Source organism: Natator depressus, chromosome 3, assembly GCF_965152275.1.
Source record: "Natator depressus isolate rNatDep1 chromosome 3, rNatDep2.hap1, whole genome shotgun sequence".
NCBI classification, from domain to species: domain Eukaryota; kingdom Metazoa; phylum Chordata; order Testudines; family Cheloniidae; genus Natator; species Natator depressus.
The window spans coordinates 74,732,177-74,750,077 of record NC_134236.1 but is presented as its reverse complement, the minus strand read 5'-3'; the positions used below and the strand labels follow the sequence as shown (position 1 = coordinate 74,750,077).

Sequence of the window (17,901 nt, the reverse complement as noted above, 5' to 3'; positions counted from 1 at the left end):
GCACAGATCCTGAAAAATGGGAGGAAGGAGAATTTTTTTTTTAAAAATACATTGGCTCTGCTTCTTTTGATATAAGCTTTGACTTCACTATGGTTTTTTTTTTTTCCACATAGAAAAAAAGATGGCAGGATAGTTCGTTAATGGTTTTGATTAGTTAACTGAATCTCTGTGTGTCCCTTTTCAGCATTTTACCTGATTCATTCGGTGCCAAAAATTGGTCCCAGGTTTGGTCCCAGGAGTGTTTTCTATCCATGTAACTGATCTGTAGACTCAGCTTATCTTGTAGGATGGTAGAGAGGCACTAAGCACATTAATTGCCATCACTGGTATCATTCTCTAGAATCCAATTGTCATGTATAGCAATCAGGCTGGTGGAGTCACAGAGTTTGCCCTGGGGAAAGCAAAAGGGCTAGGTGGCCTTCGAAGGTTGCTTCTGATGAGGAGGCATTTCTTCAGAATAGAATATAGTTTGTGTGGCAGCTGAGCCCACAAGGTATACATAGCTTTAGCTAACTCTTCACCTACAGAGGCAGTTTTGTAGGGAATGGGGCTCTAATATCTGAACTCTGCTTAGCCAGTTATTTTCTCTAATAACATTTGCTTAAAATTGTATTCTGTATGTTTTCTGTGTGCATAAAAAAAATTGAACATATCTTTCAAACGAGCTATAAAACTGAGTTCCTGAAGATTTGTGGCCATGAAACTTCCTCTTGAACTTTTTATAAGAATACGGTCATTAAACACTGGTGTCCTGGCCAAAATCCAATTTTGGTCATTACATTTTGCTACCTACATTACCTTTGTGTTTAGTGTTGGATATGGCTGTGTTCATTCCATCCTGCCCGAAAGATTTGTTTAGAGGTAAGGTGATTCCACATCCCACACCAAAGATTATTTCATTTGTGGGTGAAGTGAGCCTTGCGTGGACTTTGTAGTGTAAGGCACTTGTCTCTCTGGATGAAATATACTCAATTAATCAAAGCAATATAATTATTCGTTATTTCTGTTCATTTGATGTCTCCACCAACTCCCAGTTAGAATCTCTGTCACTCTCTTTACACTTTTCCAAAAGCGGTCTTTATCTCTCCCTACCATTTGTTCTCCTGCAACACTACACCATTGCTTTCTTTTTTGTGACCTGAGGCTAAGTCTACACTATAGACCTTACAGCGGTGCAGCTGTACTACTGCACCTGCACCACTTTAAGGTCTCCTGTGTAGCCACTTTATGCAGGAGGGAGAGAGCTCTCCTGCCAGCATAATTAAAACACTCCCAATAAGCGGTAGCAGCTATGTCGGCAGGAGACGCTCTCCCGCCGACATAGTGCTGTACATGCCGGCGCTTTTGTCAGTGAAACGTATGTCAGTCAGGGGTGTGGTTTTTTTCACATCCCTGACCGACAAAAGTTTTGCCATCAAAACTGCTAGTGTAGACAAAGCCTGAGTCTTAGGCCACATCTACACTACCCGCCGGATTGGTGGGTAGTGATCTGTTGGGGATCGATTTATCACATCTAGTGTAGACGCTATAAATCGATCCCCAATCGCTCTGCCGTCAACTCCAGAACTCCACCACGGCGAGAGGCGGAAGTGGAGTCGATGGGGGAGTGGTGGCCGTCGATCCCACGCTGTGAGGACACGAAGTAAGTGATTCTAAGTCGACCTAAGGTACGTCAACTTCAGCTATGCTATTCTTGTAGCTGAAATTGTGTATCTTAAATCGATTTCTCCCCCCCTCCCCCCACCCGCAGTGTAGACCAGGCCTAACTTTATCCTTCCCACTCCATCCCTGGGCTCACTCTGTCTCTGCACTATATTGATTTAATGTTTTCTTTTTTAAACTATTACTTGACTCCTTTGCTACCTGCTCTCTCATCTAACTTTCAACTTTGGGACTCTCTGTTGAAATCACCCAGTGCTTCCATCTTTTCCCACACAATGGATGTGATTGAAGAAACTTATCCAGTGTCTAATAAAGTTTCTAGTGTGAACGAGATATAGCTGGCTGAAGCTCAACCCAAATGACTGAAGCGGCTTTTGTACAATGTGGGGAAAGAATGGTGGAGATTATTTCGGTGTCCCCACTTGCAGGAGTATCTTCACCTCTCCTTGTACAGGGGCTTATTGGATCCTTGCAGGATAGCTGGAGATTTCATAGGGTTTTTAAAATTTGCGCTTGACAAAAAGGATGCAGACTTTTTTTTTCATGACCTCACCATGGTGATGTATGCCTTTCTCACGTCCAAATGACTGCCATACACTCTACATGGAGGCTACACTTGAAAGCAATCTGAAAAATTACAGTTAGGGCAGAATGTAGTGGCATTATTATTAGTTGGCACTTCCTGTTGAGTTACATTGCACCTGTGTGCTGTGATTTGCGGTGGCTGTCAACCAGATGTCTAAGGGTATGTCTACACTACGAAATTAGGTCGAATTTATAGAAGTCGTTTTTATATATTTGAGTGTGTGTGTCCCCACAGAAAATGCTCTAAGTGCATTAACTCGGCGGAGTGCTTCCACAGTACCGAGGCAAGCGTCGACTTCCGGAGTGTTGCACTGTGGGTAGCTATCCCACAGTTCCCACAGTCTCCGGAAATGAGATTCAAAAGTTTGCGGTTCTTTTCCTGTCTACCTGGCCAGTGCATCTGAGCTGAGAGCGCTGTCCAGAGCGGTCACAATGGAGCACTCTGGGATAGCTCCCGGAGGCCAATACCGTCGAATTGTGTCCACAGTACCCCAAATTCGACCCGGCAAGGCCAATTTAAGCGCTAATCCACTTGTCAGGGGTGGTATAAGGAAATCGATTTTAAGAGCCCTTTAAGTCAAAAAAAAGGGCTTCATCGTGTGGACGGGTGCAGGTTTACATCGATTTAACGCTGCTAAATTCGACCTAAAGTCCTAGTGTAGACCAGGGCTAAGTGAAGTTGTTGGTTTTCACCTACAAAAACCATGAATTATTGAGCTCTTCCTACCTTAGAGACAAACTCCCCTTACCCAATACTGTGGCTGTTACTATTAATTAAAGTACCCCAAATTAATAGTACCTCTCTACTTTATATAATGAAGGGGTTGCTGGCTGGGCAATTTCCATGAGAGGGGTCTTCTATTCTGTAAATCATTTGGCGGCCTTCTGTGTAGGATGCATGACTTGTCTGTTCTCCCAAATTTATACTGGGGCAACATGGTGGTGTTGAGGAGTGTTTGGGGGGTAGAAGATAAGAGGAAATCTGTTGAGCTGACTTTTGTTGTTTACTTTTGGACACAAATTAAGAGACTGACTAGTACATTTTATGAATCTAAATAAATCACTTAAGCTACACCTTGCTTATCTCTTGCCTGATCCTTTTCTCTGGCTTTCTCATATCTGACCTCCAGTTTGTTATAAATGCTGCTAAAGTCATCTTCTGCCACTCCATTCATGTATCCTCCCCCAAAATCCCTTCAGTAGATTGTTGTTTTCCACATCAAATTCTTCACCTTCAGAATCCTGCCCAGTCTTGCCCCTTCTACATCTCTATTCTCATGTCTGCCTGCTTCATCGCTAAACACATCTTGCATTAGCCGTTATTTTGTCTCCTGGCCTTACACCTTTTTTCATGGTGCCCTCTGTGCCATGCTTGGAACAGCATTGCATTTTCCTTATGATGATCCCTCGTATTCGATGTCTCTGTGGCCTCTCCTGAGTGACCTGATGCCCAGTTTATGCTCTTGTAAGCTTTTCTGGGAAGAGTCTGTTTCTTCTTTTGTGTTTTGGGAAAACATTTTATACATTTACAGTACTATAAAATGAATGTTTGTGAAATAGCCTTTAATTATATAATACATAGTTTTATGGTATCTTTTTAATTAGGCAACACATACACAAATTGGAAAACCTAATACAGATGAGTTCATCAGACTTTGGTAAGTTTGACATATTTCCATTTATATTGATGTAGAAGACTGTCTTTTTATTATGTGGGTGTAAAGAATCTAGCACAACAGGGCCTTGATTCCTGATTGGAGCTTCTAGGTGCTCCCACAATACAAACATTAATAATATGTATTAGCATAAACCTGCAATGTCTTAATATCTCTGGCTGTATATATTTCTGACATTATTGCAGTGGTAGGCTAAAGCTAGTGGGAAGAAGGATGTCTGCTGTTCTTAGCAGAAGTGTCGTGACACATTTAGTACCAGCCTAACTGTATGTTGATTATATAGCAAATGCCTTGGGTGAAATCTTGGCCCCCTTGAAGGCCATGCGATTTTTATCATTGACTTCAACAAGGCCAGGATTTCACCCATAGTGCAGGACTTGGTGAACCATTAATTCTTTGAATTTAAAAATAAAAAATTAATTCAATCTCACAATGATCATTTTAGTTATTAAGATAGTATTTTTTCTGTCTCCTCCTGGCTTACATATAAACAAGTTGTTATATTTGCTTAGTTTAGACATTATTTATGGACTTCATTTGTCCTTGGTACAAAATCCAGCAGCACTACAATGAAATGAAATGGCAGCACTACAAAACAGTTAATGGCAGCACTACAAAACAGTTAATTTGAATTAAATACTAAGGCATGAGAAGTATGTTTCTGATGGATTATTGCAGCCTTAGGCTTATTGTGAGGTTGAAGGCCAAATTACTTCAGCAAGTTGAGAACTGAAGTAATAGCTCAGAAATACACTGTCAATGGTATCCTGTTGCTACTTGGAAATAGTTGTTATAAAGGCACAAATAAACGTCTGTGCTTTTTGTTTGGGGAAGTGAGCTGTAGCTCATGAAAGCTTATGCTCAAATAAATCTGTTAGTCTCTAAGGTGCCACAATTACTCCTTTTCTTTTTGCGAATACAGACTAACACGGCTGCTACTCTGAAACTTGTCATACTAGTGTTACTTTTAATTGATGATCCAACCAATCAGCTGTTCCATTATAGTTGTAGGTCTGAGCTTGTCGCCTTGCTTCCTTTATAAACATCTAGTTTCAAGGGCTAGTTGACTTGTCATAAAAGTCTAGTTTTGGCTGAGATTTTACCTTTAAGGTCTCAGCCTGGAAAGGATTTTATTTTAAATTCCAGTTAATCTTCTATCTGTTGTTCTTGGACCAAAAAAGTTATTTATTTTTTAAATTTAAGCATCTATTTGGTGCTCTTTATTTTATCTTGTTCACTTTGTCAGATATCAAGGTAACAAAATATAATAAAGTAAAATATTTGCCAAAAATCAAATGTAGGAGCCATACTATGTCTTTTATAGGTGAGGCACCATGTACGTCTGGGCAAATTTAGCATAAATTCTGTGGCACTATTGCTGCTATTTCCTCTTCCAGTGAGTCATACGTAGCTTCTGTAGCATTACATACTTGTGGAAAAGCCTTAATCTCTTCATGCATCTGCTAATGCACTTCCTTCTTTTACAGTCTTTGGTATAATAATGATTTCATTCATGTAAGAAATGCATGCAGGAGTGTTCTGTTGAAGTACCAAGATTGACTGAAGACATGGTTCAGGCCCTGAGGTGCATGCAGTCTGTAAGCTACGCACTGAAGCAAATGTTTGTAAAGCATTTGGGTGTCCTTTGTTCAAAGGTATCATAAATATTATTGTTACCAGACCTAATGCTAGAAAATGGAGCAAAGTCTGAGTAAAAGCAAACAATTTGCTCTATTGAAAATAGTTGTAAAGCTGAGGGATTAAATCCTCTGCCCTAGTTGGCCAGAGTGCACATGCAACTAGGCCACAGTCACTAAATACAGAGTATTTGAGGGAGGAACGGCCCAAACCTGCTTCTTCCATCGTCCCCCAAATTTGATTTGAGCCTTATGGATGGGTTGTACATGTACATCTGGCCAGCCCATATCGCCCTCCATTTCTCCTTCTACCCCCAGTGAGCTCTGGAGACTCACTGCAGAAATCTCTGAGATGTGATGGATGTGTGCAGATCCTTTTTTCCCGTTTACATTTTTGATATTTCAAATCATTTACAGTAAAACATTTTGTAATGGGAGTACTCACCTCTTCAGTGCTTCCTAGCAGATGGGTTTGGTACTGCAGTCTTTCTCACCCCCAGCTCTCCCTCCAGGCTGCCAGTGGACACTGGTGGATCTTCGGTGGCTTGGCCCTCCAGCCATGTCACAGCATCCAAATGAACCTCTTCTAGGGTAGTAAAGAGTCCAATAAATGAACAGTCCTGTTGTCCTTACTAGCGTCTTCAGTCTGTGTTCTGGGCCCATTAAATTCAGCCTTGTTTGGGCTCTCAAATAACTCCTGTCCTCCTTATTGGGGTTTATGCCACTATGGCTGGTGGGGGAATTTAGGCCTGCCCACTGCTCTGGGTTCCAACCCACGGACATTATAAACAGCTACACCCTGCTTGATTTTCAATTAATTGCTGCTTCGTCTCTGGGCCTCTTCTTCCCTGGCCCCTTTTAGTTTCACCCTTATATCAGGGTTAAGGTTCTTGGGTCCTCTCTCTCTATCTCTTCAAACACAGCCAGAACTAAACTCTAGCTATCCCTCATACACCTTTGGCCAGAAAGGCACTGCCTGCCTCACCCCTCTGGTCCTAGCGAGGAACTGGCCTGCTGAAACCCTGCAGCTCCTTTTATCTGAGCCTGCTGGGCTTCGATTGCCTGCTTCCGTGAGATCTCTTTAGGTATGCCTGGAGAACTCACTTTCATTTGCCTCTTCCTGGGGCGGGGTGTAGTAGGACTTTTGGGCCTCCTGTATGGAGCTGCATAGGCCAGGTACACCCCATCATGTACTTCAGTTACAGTGTCATGACATGTATAAATATAAACCTTCAAACAAAATTAACAATATTTCACAGCATATTGCATGTTAATTTTACCTGTTTATATCATTCCCCTTTCCCCTTCTTTCAAATTATATAAATACAACTGTAACATGATGTATGTATATTTACTCATTTGTATTCATTTTTAAAACCTTTATTGAGAAGCTGACTGTTTTCCGGGGATGAAGGGGAAGACTCTCAGAAGCTAGGAAATATGGACAGTTAGAGGTGGGATGGGGAATGTAATTCAGTGATTGTCTTCTGTATGCCCTTCTTGACTATTTATTGTTCCTGTAAGAACAAGATTATTGTGCTCATATCAAAGCATCTCAATGATTTCAGTATTTCTGTTGTATTGTTTTCCTATCTAAAGTAGATTAATAGTTTTTATTTGTTTTTATCCCTTTACTTATTAATATTGTAAAAAATCTCCTCCTGCCTTGATCATTGCAAATAATTTTCATTACTGGGGCTCAATATTTAATTTAAACAACTTCCCCATTTGGTCTTATGTTAATATCCAAATATCTAATTTTATTATCCACTACTTTTGTTGGGCATTTGTCATCTTTTAAGAATCTTTTGGATGTGAGACATAGTATTAAGGGCTTGTCTACACTTGAAATGCTGCACCTGTGCTGCTGTAGTGCTTCAGTGTGGACACTACCTACACCAACAGGAGGGGCTGTTCTGTTGGCATAATTAATCCCCCTTTTCAAGAGGCAGTAGCTAGGTCAACCTCCATCAACCTAGTGCTGTCTACGCTGGTGGTGGGGTTGGTTTAACTATGCTGCTGAAGGATGTGGATTTTTCACCCCCTTGAGTGGTGAAGTTAAGCCGACTTCATTTTCAAGTGTTGACTAGGCTTTAGAGTAGTTTAGTCTGTACCCCAATTCCTGACCAAAAGCTTCAATTATTTCTTTTACAGTAGCCAACTTTTATTTATATCTTGCATAAAAAGCATAAGGTTGTCAGCATACAGGGAAATTTTGTTTTCTATTCCCAGTGCACTTATTCCTTGAACATGTGTCCCTGATCTTTTGTGCTAGTCCTTTGATGATTAAATCACATAAGAAGGGTGTAAGGGACATCCTTGTCTTATTCTGTGTAGTGTTACTGGCTCAGTTTTCCCCCCCAGGTGCATGTCATAGGATTTTTATACATTCTTTTGATCCACTTCTGCAAGTGAACCTCAAAACCCTAACATTCTGAATAGAAATATGCATTCTGTTAAGACAGTTTCATAGTTAGAATGTAGACCTCTTTAGTGCTTCTGGAGTGCTGTGCCACATGTAAGTTTTCTTCTTCTTCTTGCTTGCTTCTTCTTCGTGTTTGCTCGTGTCATTCCATTCTAGTTGTGCGTGCACTCACGTGAGTGGTTGTCAGATTATTGCCTTAGCGGTGTCCATGGGGCTGGCTGGCCGACCCCTTGAGTGCTGCACTCATGCGTCAGTATATCAGGCACCACCGGCCCTGCATCCTCTCAGTTTCTTCTTACTGCCCCTGTTGGTTAGTTGGAGCGCCTTTCCTTGCATAGCAAGGGCTACCGGCTTCCTCTCTTCTGACTTCGAGCCTTAGGGCCTTGTAAATAGTTGTTTATAGTCGTTAGTGTTAAGTAGTTGCTAAATGTAGTTAGGAGTTAGAGTCCCAGTGAGGACTTTGCCCCAGGTGGGGCAGCCCCGGTCTCCGGGGTTTGAGCCCTGCATGGACTGTGACAGGCATATGCCTGTAAGTAATCCCCACAGCAGCTGCCTCAAGTGCGTATTTGTAAAAATTTTTGACTCAGGACTCAGAAAGAGCAGGATATTCGTTTGTGGAGCCTCCTCATGGAGGCTGCCCTTCGTCTGGCTTCTGAGTTGTCCCGCCAAGACTCACCTTGTACCTAGGCCTTGGTGCGCAGTGCACCCCTGTTGCCAGGGCTCAGAAAGAAAACGAAGAAGCACAGCTCTGCAAGAAAGGCCAGGGGACATTGTCCAAAGGACCCAGTTCAGGCTGCTTGGGCACTCTAGAGCCATGTGGAGGTGTCCCCTTGATTGGGGCCCTTAGCTCCTTAAAGGATCCACGACTGACTCCTGGGAGCGGTAGGGGACCCAAACTTCTGGCAGCATTGATGCTTTCCCAAGCTCCGCCAGCCAGGAGAGAGCAGAGGTCTCCATGGTGGCAGCACCGTGCGTGCTGCAGGAAGTGGCAACGGCACGCTACGAGGGCAAGCCAGCCGCTAAGACCCCTCAGGGGGCAATGGAGTGCCGCTGATCCTCTGGGCCAAGGCAGCATTCTCCATCTTTGTGCCGCAGATCTCCAGCATCACAGCCCAGATCTCTGTATTACTGGCGCCGTTTTCCCTCTCGTCAGTCGTCTTCTCGGCATAGATCTCAGTCACCTGCCCCATGGGAGCGCTCCCTGTCATGATTCTGTTCCCCCCGGCACCAGTCCTCTTGGTAATGGCACTGATCTTCCCACTCCAAACACCGGTCTCCGGTGGCAGACGCAGACATCGATGGGACCACCGTGGTCTCCGGAAGGGGATTCCTCTGGCACAGACAGGCAGTTCAGCCTCTTGCCAAGACCCCACCAGTGCGACTGGGCACCTGAGGCTGTGTCAACATCTATGGCACCGCCTTGGCAGCACGGCCAGTGGCCATCAGAGTGGCCTCATTGGAGTGCGTGTCGGTGATGATGATGCCCCTTTCGCACCGCTCATCTGCCACAACCTTGGCGCAACAGCTGTCTGCACCAGCAGCACTGGGCTTGGTGCATGAGACACGCTTGGAGGTTGGGGTAGAGGAGGCAGTGCCCATCCCAAAACCCTCCTCCCCCATGGAGGATGATGCCCTAGAACCTTCCCTGGTGGTATAGTCGTCCTCATCCCCAGACGAGGCAGTCGCAGGACCCTCGAGGACTAGCCTGCTGGACGATTTTAAAGAACACCGGGCCTTGATTCAATGCGTGGCTGAAAACTTGGGCCTAGAGGTGGAGGACATGGCTGAGCAGGCGGACACCTTGTTCAATGTCTCTCAGCCTCTACCCCTGCCCGTGTTGCATTACCAGTGCATGACGGGATCCTGAAAATTGCCAGTGCCCTCTGGCAAACCCTGTCGTCCATCCATCCCACCTCTAAAAGGGCCGAAAAGAAGTACTTTGTCCCAGCCAAAGGATTCAAATACCTTTTATACCCACCCACTTCCAGGTTCGCTAGTTGTCTCTGCGGCCAATGAAAAGGACAAGCAGGGGCACACCAGTTCATTTCTGTCCAAGGTCGTTTTTCAGTTTCATACTGGCCAGGACATATATTTACCCGTCTTCTTTCCAAAGCCTCAAATGTCAGATAAGGAGCACAGGCTACACACCTTGGACGGCAGAAGAGTGCTGGCCTTCTACATAGGTAGAACGAAGCTGTTCCATAAGTCAACGCAGTTGTTCATTGTAGTGGCAGACAGCATGAAAGGTCGCCCGGTGTCTGTTCAGAGAAGTTCATCTTGGATCACGGCCTCCATCCGCCATTGCTATGAGCTGATGAAGCTGCCTCCACCGGCAATTGTGATCGCACACTCAACGAGGGCTCAAGCGTCGTCAGCGGCCTTCCTGGCACAGATACCAGTCCAAGAGGTCTGTAGGGCCGCTACCTGGTTGTCTGTCCACACGTTTGTGTCTCATTATGCGCTTATCCAGCAAGTTTGAGATGATGCTGGCTTTGGCAGAGCAGTGCTGCAAGCTGTAAGACTGTGAACTCTGAGCCCACCTTCATGGACGCTGCTTGTGAGTCACCTAGAATGGAATCAACATGAGCAAGCACTCAAAGAAGAAAAAAAGGCAGGGCATAGCCAGGTTGTTTGCCCTCTGCCAGGAAGCCCTCCGGCGCTGGGACTTCTGTCTGCAGCACAATATCCATCTCAGAGCCACTCACCTCCCTGGGGCCAAGAACGCCTTTGCAGATCGCCTCAGCAGGACCTTCTTGTCTCACCATGAGTGGTCCCTCTATCCGGACGTGGTCAGCTTCATCTTCCACAAGTGGGGAACTCCCCTGGTGGACTTGTCTGCGTCCAGGCAGAATAGGAAATGCCACGTTTTCTGTTCAATGCGGGTATGGATGGAGGATCCCTGTCAGATGCATTTTTGCTCCCGGGGTCTGGGGCTCTGATGTATGCCTTCTGTCCGGTGCCGTTATTCTCCAAGGTCCTCATGAAAATCAAGCAGCACAGGGCAAGGGTGATCCTCATAGCACTGGCTTGGCTGCACCAGCATTGGTTCAGCACGCTTCTGGACCTCTCAGTGGCCGCTCCGTTCCAGCTACCGCTCCAGCCGGACCTGCTATCCCAAAACCACCACAGTCTTCTGCATATGAACCTGCAGGTGCTGCACCTGATGGCTTGGCTGTTGCATGGTTGAATGAGCAGGAGCAGCAGTGCTTGGCTGATGTCCAACAGGTCCTGTTGGGGAGTAGAAAACCCTCCACCATGGCCAAATGGAAGCGGTTCACCTGCTGGACCTCAGATAAAGGCATTCAGCCTGCACAAACCTTGATGCAGTTAACCCTAGATTACCTTCTGCATCTCAAACTCTAAGGCCTGTCCCTTTCCTCTGTCAAGGTTCACTTGGTGGCTATCTCGGCCTTCCATCCACCGCTCGCGGGTAGGTCAGTTTTCATCCAGGACATGACTGTGAGGTTTCTCAAGGGCCTTGAGCACCTCTACCTGCACATTCCTCCATGGGACTTGAATCTGGTGCTGTCGCGGCTCACAGGACCCCCCGCCTTCAAGCCTTTGGCTTCCTGCTCTCTTCTTCTCCTGCCCTGGAAGGTTGCATTCCTGGTCGTAGTAACATCTGCCCGCTGGGTCTCAGAGATTAGGGTGCTCACCGCGGAACCAAGGTCCAGCTGAGACCACACCCGGCTTTCCTGCCCAAAATGGTCTCCCAGTTTCATATGAGCCAGGACATTTTCTTAGCTGTCTTCTTTCCAAAGCCTCATAAATCGGAGGAGGAGCGGCGGCTGTATTCCCTAGATGTCAGGAAGGTGTGAGCCTCCTACATTGAAAAGGACCAAGCCATTCTGCAAGTCGACGCGATTGTTCATCCCGGTAGCTGACAGGATGAGAGGTTGCCCAATGTCCTCACAAAGAATTTCATCTTGGGTCACCGCCTGCATTCGCTTCTGCCATGATCAGGCGAAGGTGCAACCCCTGGCGATTGTAACTGCCCACTCGACCAGGCTTCTTCGGCAGCCTTTCTGGCCCAAGTGCCTATCCATGACATCTGCAGGATGGCCGCCTGGTCATCCATCCGTACGTTCACGTCCCACTACATGCTTACCCAGCAGGCCCAGAATGACACTGGCTTTGGTAGGGCAGTACTATAAGCCACCTTAACAGATACTGCATGTGAGTCGCCTAGAATGGGGTCAACATGAGCAAGCACTTGAAGAAAAAACATTTACCTATGTTTCGTAATTGTTGTTGCTCACGTCCATTCCATTACCTGCCCTGCTGTCCCTCTGTCGGAGTTGCTAGCCAGAAGAAACTGAGAGGGTATAGGGTCGGTACTCAAGGGGGCGCCACAGCCGACCCTATGGATACTGTTAAGGTAAAAATCTCCGACAACTGTGCACGTGGGCGCGTGTCCACCTAGAATGGAATGGACCTGAGCAACACATCTCGAAGAACAATCATTACGAAGAGGTAGGTAACCGTTTTTTGTATTATTTCAGGGACTTCTTCCATCTATAAAGCCACCTTGGTTTTGGTGAATCAGTTCAGAAGACTGAAGTGCACTTAATAACAATATCTGTGCTTTAAACATTCTATAGAATTCAGAGATGTCTCCATCAGATCCAGGACTCTTCCCTGATTTTAATGATGAAATTGTTATCTGTTTCTTCTCTGTTATTGGACCAGCTAGTACTTCTCTTTCTTTATATGTCAGTCTGGACATTTTAATAACCTGCAGCATATTAGCTCCTAGTTCTTCCAAATTTTTATATCTGTTAGTGTAAATTTCCTGGAAATATTCTTACTAGTATCATGTGAAGTTCTTGTAAATGTGGTCTCTGCTGTGCTGGCAAAACCTTATCCCTCCCTCTCCGTCCCATGCAGTTAAAATGTAGCTTTTGAAAATGCTTTTGGGCTTCAGTGTCCACATAGTGTTCCTAGGAATTTGTCTGATGATGGTGTTTTTCATTCTTCCACTCTCTCCTAATCCATAATAATGCTTGCTTACATCTTCACAGATTCTAAAGATTCTAAAGTTGTGCTTTTCTGTTTTTTAATCTACTCTGTCAGGGAAAACAAGTGAAGATAATGTGAGGGAGTCCCACTGTACTGAACTATGTATAGCATTTTTCTCTTCCTTCTACCTTTAACTGGACCGTGTTTTGTGATAGTTTGTGTGGAGGTTACTTAGCAGGGAAAAATTGTAATATAACATTTTGTTTACACTTGAACGATATTGTTTAAATGGAATTGTTCTTGGAACTTGTTGTGAAATATATTTGATCACTACAGTGTGTCATTAGTATTATAAAGATTTCTTTTGACAGAAGTGATTTATGCCTCTAACTTGTTAATTTTCTGTTTTTAGGTCAGGCTGCAAACCTACACTCTGAAGCAGGCAACATCAGACATCAGTGTATTGCATTTCTGAATTATGTGAAGGTGTTCATCTTCAGGTGAGATGACATATTCAGTTTCAATAACCAGTTAATTTATTGTGTGTATTTAGTTTTGCATAACCATCTGTTATGCGCCCTTTAATTATATATTGATGTGCTGTTCATTCAGATACCTGGAATCACACAAAACAGAGAATGATGGGCTACTTCATCCATATGAAGAACTGGAAGTCCAGTTCCCTTCAGTGCTGGTTGAGGAGCTTCATGCCTTGACCTTACATATTGGACATCTGTATGAACTCCCAAGTAGTGTCCTGGGAGCATTTACCATTCAACATCAGGCAAAGGTTTGGCTTATCTTTTTAATACATCATATAACAGTCCAGATTTGACTCTTACAAATTATGATGAATAAAAATTAGTTTTATTTAAAAAATGGGAGTGCACTCATTAGTTAAGTGTCATCCCATATTGCTCAAACACAGTTAGTTATTTTTTGACATTGGGTGTATTAGACCTTGCATTTTCTTTGTACAATATTTCCCTTTTAGAATCCTTATTGGCATTATGCTAATAAAATGTAATTATATTTAGAGGTGAATAAATAGGCTTGATCAATCAGCTTGTCATAGTGCTATTATTTGTTTTTCAAAAATTCATTGTGTTTATCCACGATGATAGTGAGAACTCTTGAGTTCCCAACTAGAAGAGGCACTTTTATAAAGACAAATTCTGAAACTTGTCTAAAATAGGAAAAGAGCATATTTGTGAAGGAGAAAACTGCAATAACTCTATTTCCCTTTCTAGAACATTTAATAGACTAGAGCAGTATATAGGTATAAGATTTTTCCTTTTGTGGTAGGGAATATTTTTATTTTATTTTTATGTAAAAGAGATTCCATGCTTAGAGTGCTATGCAAATCATTATGATGAAGGAAAATACCTATGGTAAGGAGTGACATTCAGATTCTCGCCATTCAGTCTGTTTGGGTCAAGGGACTGATGAAGAACTGATGTTCTCTGTCCTAGGGATGGATGCGTTACACTTAGAGTAGCTCTGAGGTCTCAGAGGTTAAAATGGTTAGCACTCTTGCCTCTGAATGAAAAAATTGATCCTTGGTATGGTCCATTTACCAGTTCTCTGCTATCTAATGTGTGTGCTAGACGGAAGTTGGTGGTGCTTCACCTGTTCACCTTGAACTAAGATGTTCTGATTAGTTGGATTGTGGGTTAGATTAAAGATTTTGTGAACCTGCTCTAAACGAGAAGAGTAAGTGTGTGAGGAAGAACATTTTCTCTTTCACTTTGGAACGCATTATTTAATGCTATACTTGACATCAGTGGGACTCCACATGGTCACAGGAGTCTGCCTGTCCTCATGGTTCTTAGGGTAGGATCCAGGCCTTGCTTAGGAAATATGAAATTAGAAAAAAAAAATTGTCTTTTATCACAGCTGTTTCCTCCATCGTGGCATTTACTGCATCTCCACTTGGATATCCATTGGCTAGTGCTGGAAATTCTTCATGTCCTAGGCGAGAAGATGCTGCGTAAGTCCATGTGTTTATGGTGCATGTTTGTGCTTTGCATATTTTTAGTGATTTAGTTTATCCCCCCGCGTTATATATGTTTCTGATCTGAAGTTGTCCAAATTATTTTACTTTCTTTGGGGGTTAGTTTCTTCATTTACTTTATTTTTTTTTCGTTTTAATTGCTATTAGAGACATTGGCTAAAATCAAGAATGGTGAGGGCAGGTTATTTCCCAGTTTTCCCACATGCTTTGGCTAGTGCATCTCAGTGTGGATGTACAATACTAATCCAGGGTTGATCCTGTCCTAATGAAGGTTGACAATTAAATCAAATTGATTGTGGATTTGTGCTACTGGGATTAGATTGAGCCACCAAATTATTTTCTCTTGAAACTTCAAATGACTCAAGTTTTTAATAAAAAAAAATACATTTTTGAATGTTGCTTGCAAAAATCAAAAGGTGATGATGAACAGCACACAATGATTTGATGTGAACTGGATGGAAAGGCTATCCAGGAGTGGCTGGTACAGATTTGAAGAGAATGGTCAAGACCATAACGAAACTCATTCGTGTTATGTTGAGGCCCTGATTTTAAAAGTGGACACTTCCTCATCAGATCCAAGTAATGTGTCTGTGCTTCATTCATCAGAATTCTTGAGGAGATTTTGTGATAGATTAAAAAAAAAATCCTAATTTTTATTCACAGACGACCACTGAGGAGATATTGGGAGAAGAGAGAGACATTGGCCAAAGGAGTGTGTGGAAAATATAGTGAGAAAAGGGCAAACGAATATATGTGGGGTTTTTTTAGTGGCTTTACAGGGCAAGAAGCAGACTGAAACTATTAAGCTGTTTGTGGCAGCAACTAAACTAAAGGTCAGGGAATGCAATCGAGGAGACCAGCTTCAAAGCAATTCAGCTTGCTGGAGAAAAATGGTTGAAATACAAAAGAGGGCAATATGAGTTGCATAGTGAGGATTTTTTATATATTGTTCATTTGTATATCAGCCAAGTTAAGCACAAAAAATAATTCTAGAGTACTATTTTTTTCCCCTTTCTATAGGTGTTGTCACATTGCATTGAAATCCATCTTAGTATAGAGCTTCTAAATAATGTTCCAAGATTGATACATATGTGAATTACAACAATTGCAGTAATCTAGACATTGCGGTATATGAGAGCCAGCTCCTGTTTTAGTAATTCATTCCCCGTTATGGGAGTGAAAGAGGCCAACAAGACTTCCTGTTGTTAAGTTTCCATTCATAATACGGTGTTATGGAAAGGCAGATATATACTTATCCAAGAACTACAGGAACATTTAACTGCCACATACAAGTTAGAGTAATAATAATACTTTGACATTCATGAATACTTTTACACTAACTAATCTGCACAGTGCCCCGTAAGAAAGATTTACTGAAACATATAAGGGCAGATTCTGCCACCTTTACTCATGTTGAGTAAAATCTTGCTCCATGTGGTATCCTATTGACCTTTCAGCTGAAATTGAACTTGACCTCAATAGGACCACTCGTGGATTAAGGTGTTGATCAACATGAGAAAAGGTGGCAAATTTGGCCCGTAGCGAATACATTACATAACTGTACAAAATGTATTGTAGTAGGATGTCACATAATAAAGAATTTTCAGCAAAAACAGTTATAATCAAGTGTAAGTTCACTTGAATTCAATACGCGTAACTTTGATATGAGCTGCTCTCAAGCAATGAATTTATAAACATTTATATTACTTGCTTTTTTTTAATGAGTGTGCAAAAAATTTTAGACACTTGATTGCTCAGTTACTTGAGACAGAATGCAACTGCTATTTAAATTGATAACAAAATGTCTCATTATGTCACTAAGAACCGTACTCATGCTTGGTCACTTATCCACAGTGTTGTAAGTCCTCTAAAACATTCCAGTCTTTGATTTTGTTCAGCAGTTTAGTTATGGATTCAGTATCCAAACCCCCCCCCCCCCAAACATCTTGTCGTCCTGGGGGAATTCTGTGCTACTGCGTGTGTGCATAATTAATGAGCCATGCATATTTTTAATTTTTTGCGCAGAAAAAAGCTTCTGCTGAAATGTTGCTGCAGTTCTGCCTTTTGCCCACCAGAGGGTGCTGTGGTAATAGAACACAGCAACAGCTCCCGGCCAGCGGGGGAAGAGAGAGCCTGTAGTGCCGCCTTTACAGTGCCTGTCAGGCCAGATCAGGAGACAGGGGCTATGGGGAGACAGACAGTGTGGGGTGCTATGGGGGTGGTCAGACAGGAGCTCATCAGGGCTAGTGGAGGAGGACAGAGTGGACAGAGCGGGGCAGGGGCTGAATGGAGTGGAGGCACAGGGCCACAGGGGGGAGTGAGTTGCAGGGCCACATGGTGATGGGGGAGGAGGTGCAGAGCTACATAGGGACAAAAAGTGGCTGAGTGGGGGCACAGAGACACTTGGGGATGGGGGAGAGGGTACAGGGACACATAGGAACGGGAGTGGCTGGGTGGGGGAACACAGAGCCGGAAGGGGGAGGGGGTACAGAGCCACATGGGGACAGGTGAGGGGTTCAGGGCCACATGGGATGGGGCGAGTGGGTGTCTGAGTGGGGTTGGAGGGACACGTGGACTGGGTGAAGGACACATCGGGGTGCAGGGACACATTGGGACGGGGCATATGTGCCTGTCTGAATGGGAGAGGCTAGGGGTCAGTCAGAGTCTGCATGAGGGAAGCTCCCTAAGAATCCCTCCCTGCCCCCCTAAAAAGCTGTTCCATACTCTTCCCACCCTTACCCAACAACCCTCCAAGTTCACACCTAGTCCCAGTAATTACTTCTCTCTCCCTCAGCAACTCCTTTATCCCTGCCTCCCCCAAGCATTTGCATTGCTTCTGAGGGGTGTGGGAAATACGGTTCTGTACTGTAGTTGAAATGAATTATTTATTACTCAGAGAATCTATTTGTCAAAAAACATTTCCTGAATCTTTTTTGTTGTCTG

General features: G+C 43.7%; 1 protein-coding gene across 1 annotated transcript in view; it reads left to right on the top strand.

Moving 5' to 3' along the window:
- MMS22L (MMS22 like, DNA repair protein) overlaps positions 1-17,901 on the top strand; it is a 140,441-nt gene that overhangs the window by 5,070 nt on the left and 117,470 nt on the right. Inside the window, exons 4-7 of the mRNA XM_074948131.1 lie at positions 3,853-3,905; positions 13,357-13,444; positions 13,557-13,734; positions 14,841-14,934. Coding sequence (XP_074804232.1) covers positions 3,853-3,905; positions 13,357-13,444; positions 13,557-13,734; positions 14,841-14,934 — 413 coding nt within the window. The remainder of the gene's footprint in view (positions 1-3,852; positions 3,906-13,356; positions 13,445-13,556; positions 13,735-14,840; positions 14,935-17,901) is intronic.